This window comes from Peromyscus maniculatus, chromosome 20 (assembly GCF_049852395.1).
Source record: "Peromyscus maniculatus bairdii isolate BWxNUB_F1_BW_parent chromosome 20, HU_Pman_BW_mat_3.1, whole genome shotgun sequence".
In the NCBI taxonomy this organism is placed as follows: Eukaryota; Metazoa; Chordata; class Mammalia; order Rodentia; family Cricetidae; genus Peromyscus; species Peromyscus maniculatus.
In genome coordinates, this window is record NC_134871.1 from 54,777,286 (window position 1) to 54,801,121 (window position 23,836).

The 23,836-nt window shown below is 41.4% G+C and overlaps 1 protein-coding gene across 1 annotated transcript in view; it reads left to right on the plus strand.

Annotated features, from left to right (window-relative positions):
- The window catches only part of Atxn10 (ataxin 10), a 142,499-nt gene that overhangs the window by 109,589 nt on the left and 9,074 nt on the right, over positions 1-23,836 (plus strand). Inside the window, exon 10 of the mRNA XM_042265503.2 lies at positions 620-683. Coding sequence (XP_042121437.1) covers positions 620-683 — 64 coding nt within the window. The remainder of the gene's footprint in view (positions 1-619; positions 684-23,836) is intronic.

The window sequence follows — 23,836 nt, forward strand, 5'->3', positions numbered from 1 at the left end:
TATTTTGGTAGCATTTCTTTGTTCTTAAAGCTCAGATAGAAAGTTTATCCTTAAAAGGCATCATTAGAGTGTATCTACTTTTGCTCTTTTTTGAATATGGCTGCCCCAAATGCCCTAACTGTCTTCAGGAAGAGTGAAAAGAATAAAGTTATCTTTGTGCTCATATGCCCGCTTCTCTCTTTGTGTGTGTTGTATGCATGAGTGTGCATCTGCACTTGGAGACCAAAGGGCACCTTCCAGTGCTATTCCTTGGTGCCAGCTGCTTTGTTTTTGAGACAAGGTCTCATTGATGTGAAGCTCAGCAATTAGACTAGACTTGACTGTTCACAGTCCTTGTGCTGGGATTACAAGTGTGCTCCACCGTGCCTGGTTTTTTGTTGGAGTAGGGGATTGATTGTTTGTTTGTTTTTAAAAACATGGGTTCTAGGGATCAAACTCGGGTCTTTATGGTTCCAAAATATGCACTGTACTGACTGAGCCATCTATCGAACCCCTATATATCTGCTTTTATATGTTGTAGTAGTTGATTATAACAATATTATAATCAGGAAATTAGGGAGGTGAAATGAGTCATCTGTTCTGTGCTCCTGACCTGGTTGTCCATTTTCTTTCCTTTTAGGTGAATGAACTGGATGGCATTCCTCTGATCCTGGACAGCAGCAATATTGATGACAACAACCCCTGTATCCTTGACTGTGGCCCACGAGCAGGCGCTAGCGCCTGGCTTGCCCCTGTCTTGGCGCTTGTTCAGTATGTAAGATGGCTCACTCATAGTACAGTGAGCTAATTTTCAAGGTAACCAGGACATCTGAAAACAGCATGTGACTAAAAATGTGGCAGAGACAGCTCATTCCACCTCTGTGCTATATGTCATCTCCAAAGTATGTGTGTGGTCCTTGGAATAAGCATACATTGTTTTCGCTGTAGAGATCTTAGACTCCTGTCAGTCAGCATTACATTAACAAAGGCTTGACCGCACAGAAGCACGAGGCACATGCACTCTAGCAATAAGAACGTTTCTGTGCCCATTCATTTTCCTTGTTAAGGCCCTGTCCTGCAGCCCCCTGCTGCTGAGGTGGGATCTCTGCCCCTTCTTGGGTTGTTGTCTATCCTTCCTGACTAGTGTTCTGCATGAGATCTTGATTATTTCTTCAGTGCACTAGGTCATGATGCCAAATAAAACTAATTTAGTACAATGATTAGTCAGGGACCTGGTGCAACCTCTTTAGATTTGAAATGAAACCTATTTAATTATAAGAATTTACCTAATGAGCCAAATTCTGTCCTGCCCTTTGCTCTGGGCCCTGCATGGCCTATGCTTTTGCATTGGAAGAAGAGTCCTTATGAAGTTGAAAGTTGAGAGGATAAGGCTTGGTTGGATATTGAGGAGCCCAGCCTAGGATTTTTAGGGGTACTTTACCCAGGAAAACCTTCTCTTGGGGACTTCTACGAAGAAGATAATCACACGTTTCAGAGTAAACAGAGAAATGCTTAATATTTGTGCTAAAGATACTGCCATTTGTCCAATTTATAATATAATATCTTAAAGAGCACAGCAGCTCCTGAGGTTAGGGAAAGCCACATCAAGAGCCTCAGAAGGCCCTCCTTCAAGGCTTAAAAGAATGGATCCACTGTATACATTGCAATCAGCTACTGCATTGCTGGGATTAAAGGTGGGTGCCACCACTGCCTGACTCTATTCAGTGTGGCCTTTAACTCACAGAGATCCAGATGGATCTCTTCCTCCGGAGTGATAGGATTAAAGGTGTGTGCCACCACTGTCTGCCTCTATGTATAATCTAGTGGCTAGCTCCTATTATTATACTCCAAATAAGTTTATTAGGGTACATAGTATATTGGGGTACAGAATATATCACCACACCACAGAGTCTTCAGAGTAGAGTTTTAACGGCTTTTTAGCTCAAAGAAAAAGGAAAGATAAAAGAAGAGTGTTTTCCTTGGTGGGGGCAGTAGATATCTTTCCAGTGAGAGAGCAGGTTCTTCTGTCACAGTGCTTCCCCCTTTGTTTACTCTTTATCGTGTCTTCCAACATGGTATGACCTTGCTTAATTCTGGCAATACCAGAAGCAGGAGCTAGTATGATCAGACCCCATTTTGTAGACGAGGAAATAAACCAAAAGTCCCAATCACTTGTCCTGAATGTCAGTCAGGACTTAAGCTTGTGAGTAGTTGGCTCTCCTGCACTGCCTCCATAGTAGTTGCTGAGATGAGGTGAACGCATGCAGCCAAATCATATGCACATGTCCGTGCAGTAGAAAAATTACTTTAAAGCATATCATGGATATCCATGTAGACAATTGGCTTTTGTGGCAATAATGCAGCATTGTGAGACCTCGATTCTCCTCTTAATCATTAAGAAAAGAGAATATGATAAGTAATTTTAGTGTGTTTGATATTCCTTTGCAGTTTCATTTATTAGTCCCACCAGATTTTAATGTCATATAAAGTATGTTTACAATAAGATGAGCTACATCCTGAAGTATCAGAGCAAAAGGCAAACAATGTTGAATTGTCAGAAATGAGAAGGCATTACACCCCAGTGGTTCATTTTTAGTTATAAGCTGTAAATTAAAATCTGGTTACCAAAACAAATAGAGAAATGGTATGCATCATGTTGCCCACCTCACCCATGGGTGCACGTGCGCAGCTGCTTCTCTTCCTCTGCTTTTGCTCGCAGCAGGTGTCCTGAGAATTATCTCAGTACCCTGACATCACTCCTCACCTCCCAGTTGTTCTTCTTCCTCAGTGCCTCTTCTCTTCCTTAAATGTTTTGTTGAAAATAATGCGTTTATACTGGGTGTGCTAGCACATGCCTTTGCTCCTAACGCTAACTGGGGAAGCAGAGGCTGGTAGATCTCTGTGAGTTCAAGGACAGGCTGGTCTACATAGTTCCAGGACAGCCACAGCCAGAACGACATAGTGAGATCCTGTCTCAAACAAACAAACAAACAAAGAAGGAAAGAAAGAAAATAATGCATTTTAATGGCTTTTCTTTTTCAGAAGGCATTTAATGGGAGAACTGTAGCTCTGGCACTCTCCATACTTTGGATTTTTAATTTGAAAAAAAGGTCTTGCTATGTAGCCTAGTCTGGTCTCAAACTTTTTATGGTCCTCCTTCAGTTCCAAGTAGTATGCCACTATGCCCAGGATCTGCATTCTGTTTATTCCACCCTTGGAACTGTTTTTTCTTGTAGTTGCTTTTGTCTACGGAAATGTTATACTGTGTTTTTTTTTTAAAGATTTATTTATTTTTATTTTGTAGTTATAAGTGTTTGCCTGCCTGTATATATGCACACCATGAATGCAGTGCCCACAGTGGCCAGAAGGTGTCACTGGATCCCCAGAACTGGGGTTACAGACAGTTGTGAGCTTCTGTGTGGGTACTGGGAACTGAACATGGGTTCCCTGCAAGAGCAGCTAGCTCTCTTAACTGTTGAGCTGTCTCTCCAGGCCAGCCCCATATACTGTAATAGATACCTTTTGGTACTGCCTGCATACTTCATGGTTTGAGCATTTAGCTCTTGTGTACTGCCATCTCATTTCCCTCGGAGGTCCAGCACTGCAATTAAGACTGCAGACCCCATTCCCCATTGTACATTACTAAAGGGACCGAGCATCTCCTGAATGTTTCTTTGACCAGGAAGTGGTAGTGCACACCAGTAACCCAGCACTCAGAAAGCAGAGGTAACTAGCTACCTAGCAAGATCCTGCTTCATGAGACAAGCAAAAATTGAACCCTTTATAAAACAACATGATCACTTGCCATCTGAATTGTGTGTGTTATATTTGTACTCATACCCAAAACATAATGTTCTTGATGAAGCCATTGGTACATTTTTACTGTCTTTCACTTTTATTATTTGTGTGTTACATATATGTTCATGCGGGGAGTGCTTGTATATATGGGAATACACATTTGTGTACAAGTATATGGAATGTGGAGTTTAGAGCTTTTACATTGCATGTTTTCCTCAGTTATCTTCCACCTTATTTTTTGAGAAAGGGTCTCTCGCTGAACCTGGAATGCCTAGATTTGGCCAGGCCTCTGACCATTGAGCTGTACGGACCTCCCTGTTACTGCTACCTCCATTCTCCAGCACTGGGGTTACAGATGATTTTGTATTGATCTACACTCATTGCCTTCATTGGACACATAGTGTCTGTAGACAGTTCTATTTCTACTTTCACATGATTGATATATATAGATATATATATGCATAATTTTGTATGTTTCTGTAAACTCTAGGGCCTACAAATGAGAGAAAACATGTCATACTTGTCTTCCTGAAACTGATTTAATTTGCTTAATACGACTGTCTCCATTTACACCCATTTTCTTGCCAAAAACCTGATTTCCTTATGGCTGAAAAATTCCTATCTATACATACACCACAATTTCTTTATCCTTTCTGCTGATGGACATGTAGGCTGATCCCATAATTTAGCTATTCTGAGCAGTGCTGCAGTAAGCATTGATGTGCAGGTGTCTCTGTGATGGATTGACTTGGAGTCCTTCAGATAAATATCCAGGACTGGCATGGCTGGGTCAGCTGGTAGCTTTGCTCTTCCTTTTTTAAGGAACCTCCATTCTGATTTTCATAGTGAGTGGACTGGTTAAACCCCACCACAGTTAAGAGGGGTTTGTTTGTTTGGTTGGGTTTTTTGTTCTTGTGGGTTTTTTTTTTTTTTTTTTTTGGCTCACATCCTCACCAGTGTCTGTGGTTCTCTGAGTTTTCTCTGCATCTTCACTGGGGTGAGGTGGCATCTCAGTGTCTTTTTTTTTGTTTGTTGTTTGCATTTCTCTGATGGGTACAAGTGTTAAACATTTTTTTCAGATATTTATTGGGCATTCATACTTTCTTTATCTTTGAGGATTGTCTGCTCACTTTATTATTAGCTAAGTTAACTGGGTTGTTTAGTAATTAGTTTTCAGAGTTCTTTGTATATTCTAGATATTAATCCTCTGTCAGATCTATACCCAGCAAAGATTCTTCTCATATTTTGTAGACCATTTCTGTACTTGATGAATTACTTCCTTTGCTGGTCATAAGCTTTTACTTTCATGAGCTCGTTTGTTAATTGTTGGCATTATTTCCTGAGCAAATGGAGTACATGACAGAATCTTCCAATCTTAGGCCCCTTACTCCCTCTACTTAGGTAGTCCAGGACCACTAAGACCCCTCCCATGCTCGGGCTATGCTGTGTTTAGTTCTGTATTTGGAACCTCATAAAATGTTTCTTGGGCCAGCAAAATGAATCAGCAGGTAAGGGTGTTTGCTGCCAATCTTGACCACCTTAATTTGATCCCTGGAATCCACTTTGTATCAGAGAACCAATACCCACAACTTGTTGTCTGACCTCTACACATACAATGGCATATATGTGAACACACACACAATTAATAAAAATAAACAAGTAAGTATTGTTTCTGTTGTATAATGTCAGTATTTGTTTATCACTTTTCCTCTCTTTAATTAATTACATCTCCGGCCCCTCTGCCTGGACTCATTCTCCTCCTTTTAGAATTTCCTTTAATGTGGCTTCATTGTCGGAGGACAATCGGAGTTTATTTGAAAATGTTTTGCTTGGGCTGGTAGCTCGTGGGGTTAAGACACCTGCCATGCAAGGCTATCAACCCGGGTTTGATCCCCAGAACCCATATACAAATGGAAGGAGAGAACTGACCCTACAGAATTGTCCTCTGACCTGCACATGAAAATCGTCAAACATATGCATGCACACATGATTTTTAAAGTGTGATTTTTTTTTTAACAGATCTTTTCCTTTGGCCTCCAACTTTTCTATTGTTGTGCTAAAATGTGTAGTGATTGTATTTTGTCAGGCTAGCTCTAAGGACTTGACTTGATCTTATTTATGCTTATATTTATCCCCTCTTGCCCCAGAAGGTTATCTCTACTCTTAGCTGATTCTGATGTGTACTCCATGTTCTTTACCCTGCTGCTTGACTTAATGGGTTATTCCAGTCTTCTATTGAGATGAAGGAGAGTCACTAGGATCCACCTACTTCCCCTGCCCCGTGTGTGTGTGTGTGTGTGTGTGTGTGTGTGTGTGTGTGTGTGTGTGTGTGTGTGAACCTCATGTGTCATTCCTTCTCTGGTGCCATCTGCCTTATTGTTTGAGTCAGAGACTCACTGGGACCTGGAGCTTGCCAGTTAGGCTAAGCTGGTTGGCCAGTGAGCACAGTATCATTCTGTTTCTAGTTCCCCCGTGCTGGGATTACAAGTGTGTGCTATCACCTGGCATTTTCTGTGGTTGTTGAGGATCTAACCTGGGACCTCAGGCTTGCAAGGCAAGCACTTCATTGACTGAGCTGTCTCCTTAGTCCCTAGGCCCACCTGCTTCTTAAATTTGCAAACATTTCTTTTGTTTTATTTTTTTAAGGGTTCTTTTTTGTGGTGGTTTGAAAAAAAATGGTTCCCATATGTCCATAGGGAGTGAAACTATTAGGTGTGGCCTAGTTGGAATAGGTGTGGCTTTGTTGGAAGAACTGTGTTACTGTGGGTGGGCTGTGAGGTCTCAGAAGCTCAAGCCAAACCTAGTGGCTTACTTCTCTTCCTGCTGCCTACCAATCTATGGTAGAACTCTTAGCTCCTTCTCCAGCACCATGTCTGCCTGTATGCTTCCATGCTTCCCAATATGATGATAATGGACTAAACCTCTGAAACTGTAAGCCACCCTGATTAAATGTCTTCCTTCATAAGAATTGCCATGATCATGGTATCTCTTCACAGCAGTAGAAACCCTAAGGTACTATTTTTTCATTTCTAGGGGATGGGGCCCATTTTCACCTGTAATTGAACATGTGCATGTGATCACCTTTCAAATCACTTTCTTGTTCTTCTTTGTGCTGTCCTCCCTGGTTTTACTCAGTCAGTTTGTCTGTCTGTTAACTTCTTGTCTCTTTCCTTTTAGCATTTAAAACATTTTTTTAAATATTTATTTAATTTTATCTGTATATGTTAGGCAAGGAGGCATGTGTACCACATGTATGCATATGCCCATGGAGGCTAAAAGAGGGTGTTGGAACCCCTGGAACGGGATATACACGTGATTCTGAGCTGCCTAGTGTAGGCGCTGGGAACCAAATTCAGGTCCTCTGCAAGAGCAGCAAATGCTCTTAACTGCTGATCCCTCTCTCCAGCCCTAGCGTCTAAAATCTTACATGTATGCATTTGTGCCTTTAAATTTTTTTTTCATGCCAGGGGATTGTGGTGCACTTCTTTAATCCCAGTACTCAGGAGGCTGAGGCAGGTGGATCTTTGTGAGTTCAAGGCCAGCTTGGTCTACAGAGCTAATTCTAGGACAGCCAAAGACTGAACAGAGAAATCCTGTCTCAAAACACCTCCAACCCCCAATTTTTTTTTCCAGTGAGACTTCAAAAGGGGTCAGAGACAGAGTGTGTTTATAAATTTCATGGTTTGTTAATGGCCACATTTCCAACATATTGCCAAAATCGGTGGATATTTTGCTCTATATCTATGTGATTTAATAATTTCTAAGATTTATCTTGTTTTGATTTATGTGTATGTGGATATGTACATGCATGTACAGGTGTTCACAGAGGCCAGAATGTAGAAGGAATCTTAAAAGTTCTTATTAATAAAACAAACCTGAGGCCAGTTATTGGGATCAATGCTGGTAGATCAGATAGACAGAACAAGCCACAGCTATCTCACCTCACCAGTTCTCAGCTGGTCCTGTTTCCTCAGACTGGAAGCCTCTGAGTCCTCATCCAGAATGAATCTCAGCTGAACTGCTGCTCGAAAGCCTGAATGCCAAACCAGCCAAATGCTCAACCAGGCCAAATGCTGCTAGTTCCTGGTTCTCACATCTTATATATCTTTCTGCCTTCTACCATCACTCCCTGGGATTAAAGACTCACTCCCTGGGATTAAAGGCGTGAGTCACCATGCCTGGCTCTTTCCAATGTGGCCTTGAACTCACAGAGATCCCAGATGGATTTCTCCCTCTGGAATGCTAGGTGTGAGTGCTACCATTTTCTAGCCTCTGTATCTAGTGGCTTTCTGTTCTCTGACCCCAGATAAATTTATTAGGGTACACAATATTTTGGGGAACACAATACCACCACACCAGAAGACAGGGTTTTGACTGCCTCTGGAGCTGGAGTTCTAGGTGGTTGTGAGCTGCCTACCATTGGTTTTGGGTCTCTGGAAGAGCAGCAGAGTTTCTTACCTACTGAGCCATCTTTCCAGCCCTATGACTTTATTTTATCAGAATTATTTATTATTTATTTTATCATGCCCTTAGTATACTACCTTTCTTGGCTTCTGTTTTTCTCCTTCCCTGTTTTCTTCTTTCCGTGGCTCTTCGTTGTCTCCTTTGTTGCTGCCTTTTCCATAACTTAAACATTGAAGTGTGCCCCGGCTTCCTGGTACCTAGAACTCTTCTGTTGTCTCTGGCAGTGTTTATTGAATGTCTTTGACATATCTGGAACTAGTCCAGGCCTTAGGAAAGATGGGTGACCTCCAGGAAGGTTGTTGATGCATGCCATCCAGACAAGAGTTGGTAGGTAGAGTGACTTGGGCTGTGTCATTGCTGTCCTGTGTGTGGTTATAGTTCTTATGGCTGTACACACTCAGGGCAAGCTTCATGCCGAGCATCAACTCCCCATGTCACATTCCTAAATTAGCAGGTCCAAAATTAAATTTAAAACTGACCCCGTCTTCCCCATTCAGTGAGAAGACACAGTCACTCATGAGTTTCCATTTTAATTCTTCTATGTAAGTGTTAGTATGTCTTGATTCTTGCATTTATTTATGTTTATTAATCAGGAGGCAGAGCAACTCCAAGAAAACTTTTCCCCAAGGGTTCTTCAATTGTTTAATGAATCTTTATCCTAGGTTTGGCAATATTTTGAATTTGTTTGGTTTAATCCATTCTTCCAATCATTTAACCTAACCAAGTTTTTAATCAAGCTTTAGACACCTTGTTCTCCCTCTCCCTCTATCTGGCTCTCTTTCTATTTCTCTGCTGCTTGTGTGCATGCATGTGTGTATGCACGCACACACAGAAAATACATAACGGAATGTGCCTGGATAAACTATAAACTGGCTGTGTAGTGTCCTTGAGCATCCTCCAGGTATTGGGGTGGGGCCTGAGATGCTTATAAATGCCCATCCTTTCTCATGAGAAATCTGTAGACCTCGTTGTAAAAGACCTCTGCTGCTTCCATCACCTGCAGAAGGGAAGATTAGGCTGGCCTAACAGAGTGGGGTATTCTTTGGAAGCAGCTTATGCAACTAACAGGGATTTCCACTGCCAGGGGAAAGCCATGGCTCAGAAGGGAGCCTAACCCTGCAGGCCTGCACTGGGGTACTCCTGGGTCAGGGATGTGAGCCCAGCCAGCTCCCAGCTGTTGATCGCCCCCACTCACTCTTGGGTCACCCACAGTAATGACAGAGTAGCTAGTGCCATCGGAAAATTCCAGCTTCACTACCGCAGAGTCAATTTCTTATTTGTCAGTTTATTGTGGCAAGTGGGATTTTTTTTGTTGTTGTTCCCAAATAGAAACAGCTGAACTTTATTTGCAATGTTTTTCTTTTCATTCTTTTTTGATCTATGTTTTGATCGGTAGTCCTTGATGTGGGTTTTTTTTTTTAATATATTGTTTTTATTGGGGGAATTGGGTGGGGACAAGGATAGAAAGAGAGCCCAATCCGAGTTGTTGTGTGTATTTTATGACCCCCCCCCCGACTCTTTAATCTATCTCATCTCTAAATTCCCCCCTTGTTTTGAAAGACATTTGTTTAAAAAAAATAGAATTTACTTACATGGAGAAATGTAAGCCTCTATAAGAATAATAACATGTAATCTTGTGCTGAGGAGACATGGCATAGTGGCAGGTGCGTCTGCTCTAGGGCCAAACAGACTTAGACTTGCTGTATATCACTTCTTCACTCCAGCTCTCTCACTAACTGTGAGTCTCTACCACCCCCTCCCGGGTTGTAGTGGCTGAAATAGTGTCATGTGTATAAACACCCTGCATAACCCCACATAGCTCCTTAGCAAGTAAGTGTTCTTCGCATATGTCTTACTATGGTTCTTAGTCCTTATAAGAAAGGTACATTTTCATCTGTGAGTGCTTTAAGACAGTGCTGATACTCCAGTAATGACATCCAGAGCAAAATGGAGAGTGCAGAAATACTGCCAGAGGCCCCTCATTCAGAGAGAAGCAGGTCTCCTGCTAATGAGGCTTCAGCAGAGCTATCTCTTGGGGGAGAGGGGTGGGAGCTGCAGAATGCCTTAGACCCCCCCCCCTTTTCACCATTCAGCAATGTTAATTCATGGGGAGTCATAGTTCTCACTGTGAGCAGGAAAACAACAGAGCTTCTAGAAGGAATCACGGGGGAATATGATGATTATACTAAGTAGACAGAGTTCCTAAACAAGATGCTAGACCCCCTAATTGGGAGCACTAGCTGTAAAAGAAAGACTGAAACATTATTTGCCTTTAGTATATCTGACTTTGGACTTGTATAATATGGCAAGTATTCTATAAAACATCTAAGAAAAGATAATTCAGTTTTCAGAAAAAGGCAAAAGATATAGCATGCAACTTCACAAAATGAAATTCAGTGGCCATTAAAGAGAGCTCTACAGTAAGAAGTCTGTATCCACTAGCCCATCCCAGTAGCTGGGGAAGCAAGTGACTGATGGTAGGGGCATGCAACACCTGAGCTTTACTGCGTGTTGTGGGGTGTAGCTTGTCAGTGTTGGCCAACACTGATGCATGTATGCCTACCTGCTCTGTGAGCCAGCGGTTCACATCGAGGTGGAGCTCCAGTGTCCTCATGGGCCTGGTAGCAGATATGTGCCAGGAGCGTCACAGCAATGGCATTTCTAAGTACTCTCAAATTGAAATAAACTAGTTAATGTGCTTGTGCCTGTCATGGAACACAGTAAAGGAAAATGAAATGCTGTGTACAAGAGATTGATAATTTGATTAGCATAATGCTAAGTGATAGAAACTGGACGTAAAATGCACCTGTGCAATATGATTCCTCTGTGCTAGTAAACAGAAGAATGGTTATGGGAGCTGGGGACATGCATATTGTTAGAAAGGCATATGGGGACTTCTGAGGTACTAGCCATGCTCTAAATTTTAACAAGGAATATATAGATACATGCATATGAAAAAAGTGATCAATGTGCACATTGTAGGTGTGTGCATTCTGTTGTACCTCATGCTTAAATATTTTCATTATTCACTGAGTGTTTTCTGCATTCCACATCCTGCCTATCCATTGTCTTGCAGAGTTTTCTTAAGAGCTTTCTTAAGAATAATTGTTTTAGTTTTACAGATCATGAAACTGAAGCTTAAGAGTTGAAGTTGCAATCAGAACTCCCCCAGCTCGTGTGTTGTGGGGCAGGGTAACCCTAGTTTGTCTGACTCCATGGCTAAATCCTTTGTCCTAATTGAAAAGTCTAGATTCCCACCTGAGCCCCCTCTTCTTGGACGACATGCTTCTTTCAATGGTATTTTCTTGAGGAAGAGGTGGGCACAGCTATATTGCATTAACCCCAGTAAGGAGCATGTAGTACATAGTAATCACTTGTCCTATGTGATCTTAAGGGAGGTTCCACGGGCTATGTTTGTAAAGGCTGTTCACAGGCTGCTACAGCAGGGAGCTGTGGACTTGATGCTCACCCGTGAGTGAAGAATCTCTCATGCATACCTTCCTGCTTCCACATTTCACTGTACCCAACCTCAGGAACATCTCAAGGGACGCAGTAATGACCAGGAAATCTTGTTGCTAGGGTGTGTTTCCTGCTCTGGAGAGGGCACTCTTCCGGTTGTTTGCACTCAGTATTATGCAGGTAAGCAGCACTCAGATCTAGTTCCATTGTTGAATTGACATCAAAGACCAGAATCTTAGTATAGTAGTACTGCTTTCCTTTAAATCTCTAAATGGTTTTTCTGCAAATCAGTGTTTGTTAAAGGTGTAAAGTCTCACTGAACATGGTGGCATCCACCTTGATTCTCAGCTCTTGGGAGGCAAAGGCAGGTGGATCTCTGAGTTTGAGGCTGACCTGATCTGTGTTGTGAATTCCAAACCAGCCCATGCCACACAGTGAGACCCTGTCACAAAAATACGAACCAAAAAATGTGTAAATTCTCTTTCCCTTGTCTACTGTGAGGAGATAATGTAAATCAAACTTTTCTGTCTACCAAAAGCTAGTGCCTTATGGGAAGGCAATGAGCAAGAACTGGGCCTCTGGCTGAGAGTGTACCAGTGACACACAGTGTGTATCCTCTACCTTCAAGTTCTCTTGACAAGGTTGTAGGTTACTGCCATGTAGACGGAAAGTGAAGACCTGTTCGTGTAGCATTGCTGTTGGTCTGGCAGTGGCACCCAGAACAGGAACTTTGAATCCAGAGGACATGGACATCCTGACATGTGTGCTCTTTGAGAAAAGTGGACCACCTTTCCTTTGTTTGTTTTTATTTGTTTGTTTTTGTTTTTGTTGTTGGCTTTATGAGACAGGATTTATGTAGTTTTGGTGCCTGTCCTGGATCTCGCTCTGTAGCCCAAGCTGGCCTCGAACTCACAGAGATCCACCCGCCTCTGCCTCCTGAGTGCTGGGATTAAAGGTGTGCACCACCACCACCACCACCACCACCACCACCACCACCACCACCACCACCACCACCACCACTACCACTGCCCAGCTCTCCTTGGGCATTTTAAATTTAGAACCAACAAGAAGCTTTTTTCAGGTCCACAAGACAACTCACTGTAAAGATGCTTGCCACCAAGTCCAGTAATGGAATTTCATCCCTGGAACCAACATGATAGAAGAAAGTCAGCTCCTACACAGGCTTTCTTTCCTCTGACCCTTGTGTGTACTTTACACACATATACAAACACATAAAACAAATATGTTTATATTTTGTTTTTTGAGACAGGTCTGCATCATCCCGGGGATCAGGAAACTTTGATATAGGGTAGGCTGGCCTCAGACTTACTCACAGAGAGGTCTGTCTACCTTTGCCCCTCAAGTACTGGGACTAAAGGCTTCTTTCACCATACCTGGCTAACAAATGTTTTTGTTTTGTTTTATTTTTAAGAAACCTTTTCTAAATTTTATACTCAGTATGCTGACACAAATATTTTGCATATCTCTCAGTTTCCCTACAATGGAGAGTACATAGTATAGTAGAGTGAGCTTTTAAGTCTTTTTTTTTTTTTTTGGTTTTTCGAGACAGGGTTTCTCTGTGTAGCTTTGTGCCTTTCCTGGATCTCGCTCTGTAGACTAGGCTGGCCTCAAACTCACAAAGATCCGCCTGCCTCTGCCTCCCGAGTGCTGGGATTAAAGGCGTGCGCCACCACTGCCCAGCTTAAGTCTTAACTTTATATTTTAGAACTTTTATATCCAACTTAACAAAAGTAGCAAGGCTAAAATGCCCCATGCAATGGCTGCCTGCTATCGCTGCCTCTGAAGAGCTACTCTGTGGTTCCCAGAAGCCTGTCTTTACAGTGATTTGTACTCCTTTTCAAAATCACAGCCGCAATCACAAGGAAGCCTGGTGTGATATGTGTGCTACACCTGTCTCCAAATCACTTCACAAACACAGTGTCACAGGTGCTGTCATCCCACTTAAGCAACCTAGGCAGTTCCCTGACCATAGTCATCCCGGTCATCTCAGAGGGTAAAGATTTGCCTTCAGACAAGCTGAAGAATTTAGAGAGAGAGTAATATGGCTGCTGATGGATATAGTGCAGAGAAGTTCCTGGCACAGAATCTGCCTCCTAAACAGTATTAATACTTAGGTATCAGTTTTCCTACAAAGTTACTGTTTGTGTTAGCTTCCTGTATTTCAGACAAAGGTGGCTGGATATATTTAGGAAATTAGTAACGTTAAAATTGCTATTCTCAAATACCATTGCCATGAGTAATACATATTTAGTAAGACACTTCAGAGATTGGGTAGCTGATTGCCATCAAGAAACATGTTCTAGGTAACCCTGAGTAATCGCTGGGATTTTTGTCTAAAATGACTTAACAGAAACAGTCATTTTCTCTGGACAAAACATTGACAAACCACAGCCATTCAAAACTGTTAAATAGTAACTCACTGCTATTTTATTTTTAAAGCCATCATTCCTAGCAGGAAGTGTTGTACTTTCTGTATAGTTGTTTTTCTAGGACCAATATATTAAAAGAGAAAAATATAGTTTGTTTGATCCTGTTAAAAAGGGTATTACATTCTCGTAGATTTAATGATCATTCATTATTTCCTTATGACCAAATTATAGAAGCCAAGCTCTTAGACTACTGAGTTGGGGAAGAAAGGTAGACAAAAAACAAAGGGTATAAAACAAAGAATAAGCCAGCCAATAGATGTTGGAGTATGGCAGGGAGAGAATAAAGAAATGGTGACTAAAAACTTCCCATGTTTGATGAGAAAGACAAGAACATCTAAGAAGCTTGGTGACCTCAATATAAAGTGCTTGTAGCTTAAGCATGAGCACCTGAGCTTGGATTCCCAGTACTACATAAAAAGCCAGTTGCATGTATCTTCTTTACCAGAAGACAGAGACCAGAGGATTTCTGGGCCTTAATAGCCAGCCATTTTAGCCCAATCTGCAAACTTCAGGTTCAGTGAAAGATACTCTTTCATACACACACACACACACACACACACACACACACACACACACACACACACAAATAATAGTAATAAAATAAAGTGGAGTGCAGTAGAGGAAGGTAACCTAATGTTGATTTTGGCTTCCATGTGTGCATACATATATGTGTACAACATAGACCACACGCAAGCTCACAAAAATAATTTTCAAGAGATTCATGCTTAAATGCATTATAATCACTCTTTTGGAAGACAAAGGAGAATTTTAGAAGTAGCAGAAGAATTTCTTGTAACATATAACAGCAATCAACAAAGATTATTTGAAATTTATCATCAGAAACCTTCAAACTAGGTCTTGAGGTGGTATGTTCATTGTGTGTGGGGTGTGGGGAATTAAAGCTGTACCATCCAAAAATACCACCATGTCTATCTTCAAGCATGAGAAATTAAAATATTCCCAGAGAAATGGGCTAAAGGAGTTTTTTCCTCATTGCCTGACCTTGTAGAAAATGTTCAAGGGAGACCTGTAGTATGAAATTAGAGGCCACTAGATGGAACCTAGAAATCTAATGTTCTAGTTTGCTTGATAGAAAACTTGTGAGCAAAAGCGGCATTGAGGGGAAAGCGTGTGTTTGACTTAAATGCTTTCAGGCCCAGGCAGGAACTGAAGCAGAAGCTATGGAGGAGAGTTTACTGGCTTGTTTCTGATCGCTTACCCAGCTTGGACTACCTACTCAGAAATGGTACTGCCCACAGTGGCCTGGACCCTCCCACGTCAATCAAGAAAGTGTCACGTAGACTTCCCTATAGGCCAGTCTTACGGAAACATTTTTCTCAATTGAAATTCCCTCTTCCCACATGAACCTGGCTTGTGTCAAGTTGGCAGCAATAAATAAATAAACGAGTAAATAAATAAATAAATAACCAACTCACCTATGAAAAAATTGATTGATAAAGGTAAATCCTTGAAATTCAAAAAAAGAGTTGAAAATTTTCACCATAAAAAGTAAGTGTGCTGCACACAAAATAAGAACTAATGCCAAGAGAGTCATAGACCTGACAGAAAACATAGTAAAGTGGCATAAAAGTGAATCCCTCCTTATCACTACTCACCTAAATATGAATAGAGCCTCTCATCAAGTGTATGTACCAGTAGGGTAAATGTTATCTGGTTATGCTGTCTGTAAGAGACTGAGTAGATTCAGAGTCAGAAAAGGTTAAAAGCATAGAAAAAAATTAAGTGAGCAAATAAATAATGAGAACTGTGGTGGTTACATCAGACAAAATGTGCCCTAAAGGGGTCACAAAAGACAATGAAGGGCATAATACATAGTAATAAAAAATGTACCGTAGCAAGAAAAGACAAGAAATAAATGTTGATTGGTAGGAAAGGTGGTGGCTGCACAGGTTAAGCCACTTGCCACCAAACCTGAAGACCAGAGTTCATTCCCTGAATTTCATTTGTTATATGGAGAGTCCCAACTCCAACAAATCGTCCTCTGACCTCCACATACACCCCCACGCACACTAAAATAAATATTAAAAATTGTTAATTAAAAGGATTACAAAGAATCTAAATATATATACCAAAAGCTCATTAAAATATATAAATCAAAAACTGACACGTATAAAGAAAAAAGGATTTTTTGTTGTTGTTGTTGTTTGTTTTTGTTTTGTTTTGTTTTTCCAGTTTTTTGAAACAGGGTTTCTCTGTGTGACAGTTCTAGCTGTCCTGGAACTCACTCTGTGGACCAGGCTGGCTTTGAACACAAAGATCCACCTACCTCTGCCTCCTGAGTGCTGAGATGAAAGGTATGCACCACCACCTCCCAGCTCAAAAGTTTTCTTAATTGTTACCTGTTTCATTACCCAATTTTGAATAATAGGTAGAACAGTCTGTCAGAAAATGAGGAAGCTCAGAGAATTTAAACAGCATGTTACACCAACTACATCTACAGAATGTACAGAATGCAGTGGCATGCTTATTTTCCACAAATGCTTCCTGGAGCATTTTCCAGGATAGATCCTATCTCACACCAGAGCTTAACTCACAGATTTTTTTTTTTTTTTTTTTTTTTTTTTGGTTTTTCGAGACAGGGTTTCTCTGTGTAGCTTTGCGCCTTTCCTGGAACTCACTTGGTAGCCCAGGCTGGCCTCGAACTCACAGAGATCCGCCTGTCTCTGCCTCCCGAGTGCTGGGATTAAAGGCGTGCGCCACCACCGCCCGGCTAAACTCACAGATTTTAAAAGATAATTAACATGCACAGCTTTCATAACTGGATGAAATTAGGTGACAAGTACCTAAAAGTTGGTTCTTTAAGTTGGGTAACCTGCATCTACATGGTTTTATGAAAAAGGAGAAAAGATTCAAATTACTAAAGTCAGAGATGAAATAGGGACAATACTCTACTGAGTCTATAGAAATAAGAATTAGACAGGTGCTGTGATAATTGTACACCTACAATTTGGTTAACCTGAGTGAATGATTTCTAGAGATTTGCAACTGTATCTATATTGCTAAGGACTGGAGGTGAGTACACTGTGTCTGGTCAGGACACGGGAAACCCTGCCCTTGACGCTTTCCCTGGTGAATTCAACATTGACAGAACTAATGCTGGCCATTCTCAAACCTTCCCAAAACATTGAAGAGGGAGTAACACTTCTTACTTCACTCCATGAGAGGAACATTACCTTATAAAATAGTCCAGGGAGACACTACAAACCAATATTCCTTGTGAATACTGACCTTGAAATCTTCAAGAAAATACTAGCAGACTAAATTCAACTGCATAGTAAAAGAATTATACACAAGAATCCAGGAAGATTTGTTCCTGGAATCCAGGGATGGCTACTAAATTGGTTGTATGGTAAAGCACATTAACAGAACAACTGAAAAGATTGCATGGCTAATTCTATTGATACTGAAAAGGCATTTGACAGAATTCAGCGCCTTTCATGTTAACAACAGTCAGCAAACTAGAAATGCATTGTAGCTATCCCACCATAATAAAAGCTTTGTAAAAGTCCATGGCAGGCATCACAGTAAGTGGCAGAAGACTGGGTACCTTTCCTCTAAGATGAAGAACAAAGCAAGGATGCTCCCTCACCCTTTAGCTTTGGCTTTTCAAGACAGGGTTTTTCTGCACAGCCCTGGCTGTCCTAGAACTCCCTGTGTAGACCAGGCTGCCCTCGAACTCAGAGATCTGCCTGCCTCTGCTTCCTGAGTGCTGGAATTAAAGGCATGCACCACCACCACCCGGCTTTTTTTTCCCACTTCTTATTTGACATACTTTTGAAGGTTCTAGCCAATAGGCAGGAAAAAATGAAGGGCATCCAAGTTGGAAAGGAAGAAATGAAACTGCCTGTTCAGGTGATTAACTATACATACAGAAAACTCTAAAGTATTCTAGACAATATTATTATAACTAATAAATGAATTCTACAAAATAGTAAAATATAGAATCAGTACATTAAAAACAATTGCATTTCTGTATGCTAATGAACCTTGTGAAAAGAAAATGTCCCATTTGTAGTCGCATCATAAAATACTGAGCAATTGGGCCAGGCAGTGGTGGCGCACGCCTTAATCCCAGCACTCAGGAGGCAGAGGCAGGTGGATCTCTATGAGTTTGAGGCCAGCCTGGTCTACAAAGCGAGTTCCAGGAAAGGCTCAAAGCTACACAGAGAAACCCTGTCTTGAAAAACAAAAAACAAAAACAACAACAACACACACACACACACATACACACACACACACTGAGAAATTAACTTAACCAAGCAGGTGAAAGACTTATACAATGAAAATTATGTTGAAAGAAAAGTAATTGATAAGGAAATGGAAATACACTCATGTTCATGAATTGAAGGTTAATATTTCTGTCAGTAATTCCCAGTTTTTAGTATGTCTTTAAATTTAGTGCAACTCAGTGGGAAGACCTGTTCTGAAATTCATAGGATCTTAGGATCAAAAACCTCATGCTTCCTAATTCTACAACTTAATCTACATTTTAAAATTGTCATACAGAGAGACATGTGAACTAGTACAATAGAATTCAGACCCAGAAATAAACCTTTGCATATGACAAGGATGCCAAGACTGTTCCATTGGGAATTTTCAGTCTGTTTAACAAATAGTGCAGGTAAACTGGATGCTCACAAATGACAGAAATGGAAAAGCTGAGCAGCTGGGGCAGGAGGATTCACTTGAACCCAAGAGTTGGAATCCATCCTGGACAACATCATGAGACCCACTGCCAAAAAAGGAGTTAGAGAGCATTAGGAGGGACCCTTTCTAACATCATACACAACAGTCTTACTAAAACTGTAAAACACAAGGAAGAAAGTGCTGTGTCTTTAGATTTGGGGATGGTTTCTTGACTTTGATACCAAGGGCAAAGTTGGCATACAAATTGGGCTGCATGAAATTTTTTTAAATTGAGCATTAGAAGACACCATCAACCGTAAAAAGGTAACGATGGAATGGGAGAAAATACTTGCAACCAGAGAACATAAGCCAATTCCAAAATGGACAAAAGATTTGAAGGTATCTTTTTTTTTGGACTGTGTAAGCACCAGGAAAAGATGTTCTATATCATGTGTCATTAGTTGAACACACAACAAAACCATAATGAGATACCTCTTCACACTCACTACAGTGGCTGTTAAAAATACAGGAAGTTAAGCAATTTGGCAAGGATAGGGAGAATTGGGTGGGACCTTGTGTACACTGTTAGTGGGAATAAGCATACAGCTACTATCAAAAACATTTTGGAAATAGTGCTATTCCTCAGAACGTTAAGAACAATCCAGCTATTCCACTTTCGGGTGTACTTCAGAACTGAAAGCAGGGCCTTGGAGATTTTTTCATACCCCATTCATAGCAGCATCATTTAGTAGCTAAAGCCTGCATGCAGTCTAGGTGTCCATCTAGAGGATGGATAGGAAAGCAAAATATGTTCTTTGTATCAGGGAATATTAGTCTTTTTCTGAAAAAGAAATCAACTACTGTCACATGCTATGACATCAGTGAACCTCAAGGCCACAAAGTAAGTCACTCTCCGAAAGACATGTTATCTCTGCCTCCTTGTACTTAGTGTAGTTGGGAGCATGGAGACAGAAAGTGGGAAAATGTTTGCCGGCAGCTGGGGAAAAGGGAGCATTACTGCCTAATGGGTTTAGAGTTTCAGTTGTACAGCACCAAAGGTTATGGAGAGGGCAAAGTGGCTTCTGCACAGCATGAAGACTTGGCCAGCCAGCCTAGTCAAAAATGACATGCTTCAGATTCAGCAAGAGATTCTGTCTCAAAATAAGATGGAGCCAGGTGGTGATGGTGCAGCCTTTATTTCCAGCATTCAGGAGACAGAGGCAGGTGGATCTCTATGAGTTCAAGGCCAGCCTGATCTACAGAACGAGTTCCAGGACAGACAAGCTTACACAGAGAAATCCCTGTCTTCAAAAACAAACAAAACAAGATGGTAACTAGTGTCCATCAGCATCACTCCCTGACCTCCACATGGTACACACACATATACCACACACACAGGATTGTAGAGATGGTTATAACACACTTGTATTTAATGCCCCTGAGCTGTGCACTGAGAACTGGTAAAGATGGTGAGTCACATTTCCCTGTAGTGAGAAATTGGAAAAACAATGCAGTAGACATTCCTTGTACTGAGTCCCTCCTCAGGGCCCGCACAGAGTTGGTTCCTGATCTTTTGGGTCCAAAAGCCAAAACATCTGATTAACAATTCTTATCCATGACATTGTGATTTTATTTAATCTGCATGATATCTTATTACCATAGATATTACTTTTATTTTATAAAATATTACCATAAAATATTACCCTTATTTTATAAAAGAGAAAGTTGTGGCAAATGGTTTTGTGAGTGGCCAGGACTCTTAGGCGTTTAATGGCATGAATGGCAGTCCACTTTAGACTTATGTCTATGAGGCCCACACCATCACCTCACATAATACAAGAAAATCTGTGATCCTCATTGTATTAATGAAGGAACTTAAAGCCAAGAGGCATGGAAACATGCCCATTTGAAATGACTGCTACTACAAAGCCCTGTACGGGAGCTAGACCTGGGCTCCCCAACCTAGACAAGGCATATGTCTTCATACTTCCTAAATGAATGGTTGTGGTTTGGTCATGGTTAAGTTCTGGAGAGAGATTCCAATGTGTGATTAACAGTTTGAGCTTTTGTGGGATCTTAATCCATGGCTCTAATTTTAGTATAAATAGCAAGTCCTATTGTCTATATAAGATGAGAAAACACATTCAAGTGTTAACTTTTCTAGAAGGGACTATAAATGGTAGAGTGCTTGCTTAGCATGCACCAAGACCCTAGTACTGCCAACAGGCAAACCTGACAATAACAACAAAAATAGTACATTTCTGTAATTAATTTCCCCCACAAAAGCAAGATATCTAGAAATACTTTAGAAATGTAGTGTCGCCACTACAACTTACCTAACTTTGAAACAGTCTAAAGTATTTATTAGCTCTTGTTTTCATAAATTTCTGTTGTAGGCTGACATTAGGAGGTTAAAGAGATGCAGACTGCTTCTCTCTGATAGGAAGTCAGGCTTAGAGTTCCCATGCATAGAAAGAATCAGCTCCGCTCTCCAGCCACCTCCTCCTAATTACATATTTACAGACACCTCTTTCTGATCCTAAGTCTTCCAGCCCACTCCATTCCTGGAGGCTTTTGAGAGGGGAAGGGCCAGAAGCAGCATATCAACATGGCCATGTGACTCATGACCAGCCCCCTTTTCCCCCCAGGGGACTAGTAACGTCAGCCAGGACAGTGGATCCAAATGCCCAAACCCCCAGCATTCACAGGATGGGGCTTTCCTGGCTCGTTGATACCTGCTGTGTCTTGTCTTCTCTCAGATCCACCAGAAGCTCTTTGTTATTTGTGTTCTTCATTTAATCCTTCCTAGCACAGAACTGTTTTTGACCCTTGGCTACACTTTATTACTTCTGAAATGTCATTAGTGCTAGACCAACACTAATCTCCTGTAATTTAGATAGGATTACTTTCTCAACTTCACATTTTCATTTCATTTTGAGCATTAGTTTATTAGCTAGTTCTGAAAGTATTTTACCGAGACCATTGATCTGAATGCTGACTGCAGGTTAGTGTAGTTCTGTGGGCCTTTTGGAGTGGAAGAAACCAGTTTCAAGTCTCAAACTTGATCATTCTTCCCTTCCTTGCACTCTGGCATGAAACTCAGTGCCAGAAGGAAGGCCTGCCCTGCTTCTTCTGGGGATTCAGTCCTCTCCGCAGGCAGAGGAGTATGTGTGGAAGCTGTATGGCCTTGAGATGGGAGCTGGGGGCTGGAGCCCCATTGCCTGTGCCTGTGCCCTGGCTTCACCACTTTTTATCGCAGGGCACACAACAGGTTACTCAGCCTCTTGGTTTTCAGGATCTTGGTTTCCTCTTCAGTAGGTTGAGGATAATCATAGGGTTAGTAAGTGCTTAAAACAGCTACTGTCACATACTAGGTTGAACATGAGTCTGCTGCTATTGTTTTTACTACTACTTTTCCAATTTTATGCAAATACACTGACCATTCTCTTCTCAGTCTTGGCAAGTGGGAGACACTGAAGTGAATTCCTCTTTTTTTTATTATTATTAAGAAATTTTCTATTCATTTTACATACCAACCACAGATCCCCCTCTTCTCCCTTCTCCCACCCCCTAGCCTTCTCCCCCAATCTATCCCCCCATTCCCAGCTCCTCCAAGGCAAAGCCTCCCATGGGGAGTCAGCAGAACCAGGTACATTCAGTTGAGGCAGGTCTAAGTCCCTCCCACTGCACCAAGGCTGCGCAAGGTGTCCCACCATAGGCACTAGGCTCCAAAAAACTCACTCATGCACCAGGGATGGGTCCTGATCCATGCACCATGTGGATCTCTACATCTGCTTTCATCAGTTACTGGATGAAGGCTTTATGATGACAGAGTATTCACCAATCTGATTACCGGAGTAAGCCAGTCCAGGCACACTCTCCACTATTGCTAGTAGCCTAAGGTGGGGTCATCTTTGTGGATTCCTGGAACTTCCCCAGCATCCTGTTTCTCCCTATTCCCATGATGTCTCCATCTATCATGGTATCTCTTTCCTTGATCTCCCACTCTGTCACTATTCCAGCTTGAACATACTGTTCTCTTATGTTCTCATCCCCCATCCCCTGCCCTCTATTGCCCCCTCCCTCACTCCCAGTTTGCTCATGGAGATCTCATCTATTTCTCCTTCACAGGGCAATTCATGCGTCCCCTCTCAGGGTTCTTGTTAGCTAGCTTCTCTGGAGCTGTGGGTTGTAGTCTGGTTATCCTTTGCTTTACATCTAGTATCCACTTATGAGTGAGTACATACCACGTTTGTCCTTCTGACTCTGGGTTACCTCACTCAGGGATGATATTTCCTCGTTCCATCTATTTGCCTGCAAATTTCATGATGTCATTGTTTTTCTCTCCTGAGTAGTACTCCATTTGTGTATATGTGCCACATTTTCTTTAGCCATTCTTCAGTTGAGATGCATCTAGGTTGTTTCCAGGTTCTGACTAATATGAATCATGCTGCTATGAACATAGTTGAGCATGTGTCCTTGTGGTATGAGCATTCCTTGAGTATATGCCCAAGAGTGGTATCATTGGGTCTTAAGGAAGATTGATCCCCAATTTTCTGAGAAACCGCCATACTGATTTCCAAAGTGGCTGTACAAGTTTGCACTCCCACCAAAAGTGGAGGAGTGTTCCCCTTGCTCTGTATCCTCTCCAACATAAGCTGTTATCAGTGTTTTTGATCATAGCCATTCTTATAGGTGTAAGATGGTATCTCAGAGTCATTTTGATTTGCATTTCCCTGATGACTAAGGATGTTGAGCAGTTCCTTAAATGTCTTTCAGCCATTTGAGATTCTTCTGTTGCAAATTGTTTATTTAGCTCTGTAGCCCATTTTTTAATTGGATTGCTTGGTATTTTGATGTCTAGTTTCTTGAATTCTTTATATATTTTGGAGATCAGCCCTCGGTCAGATGTGGGGTCGGTAAAGATCTTTTCCCATTCTATAGGCTGTTGTTTTGTCTTATTTTTTTTTCCAGGTGCAAAAAAATAATAGGCTTTTATTCATCTTTATGACATAATACTCCATTACACATATACATCA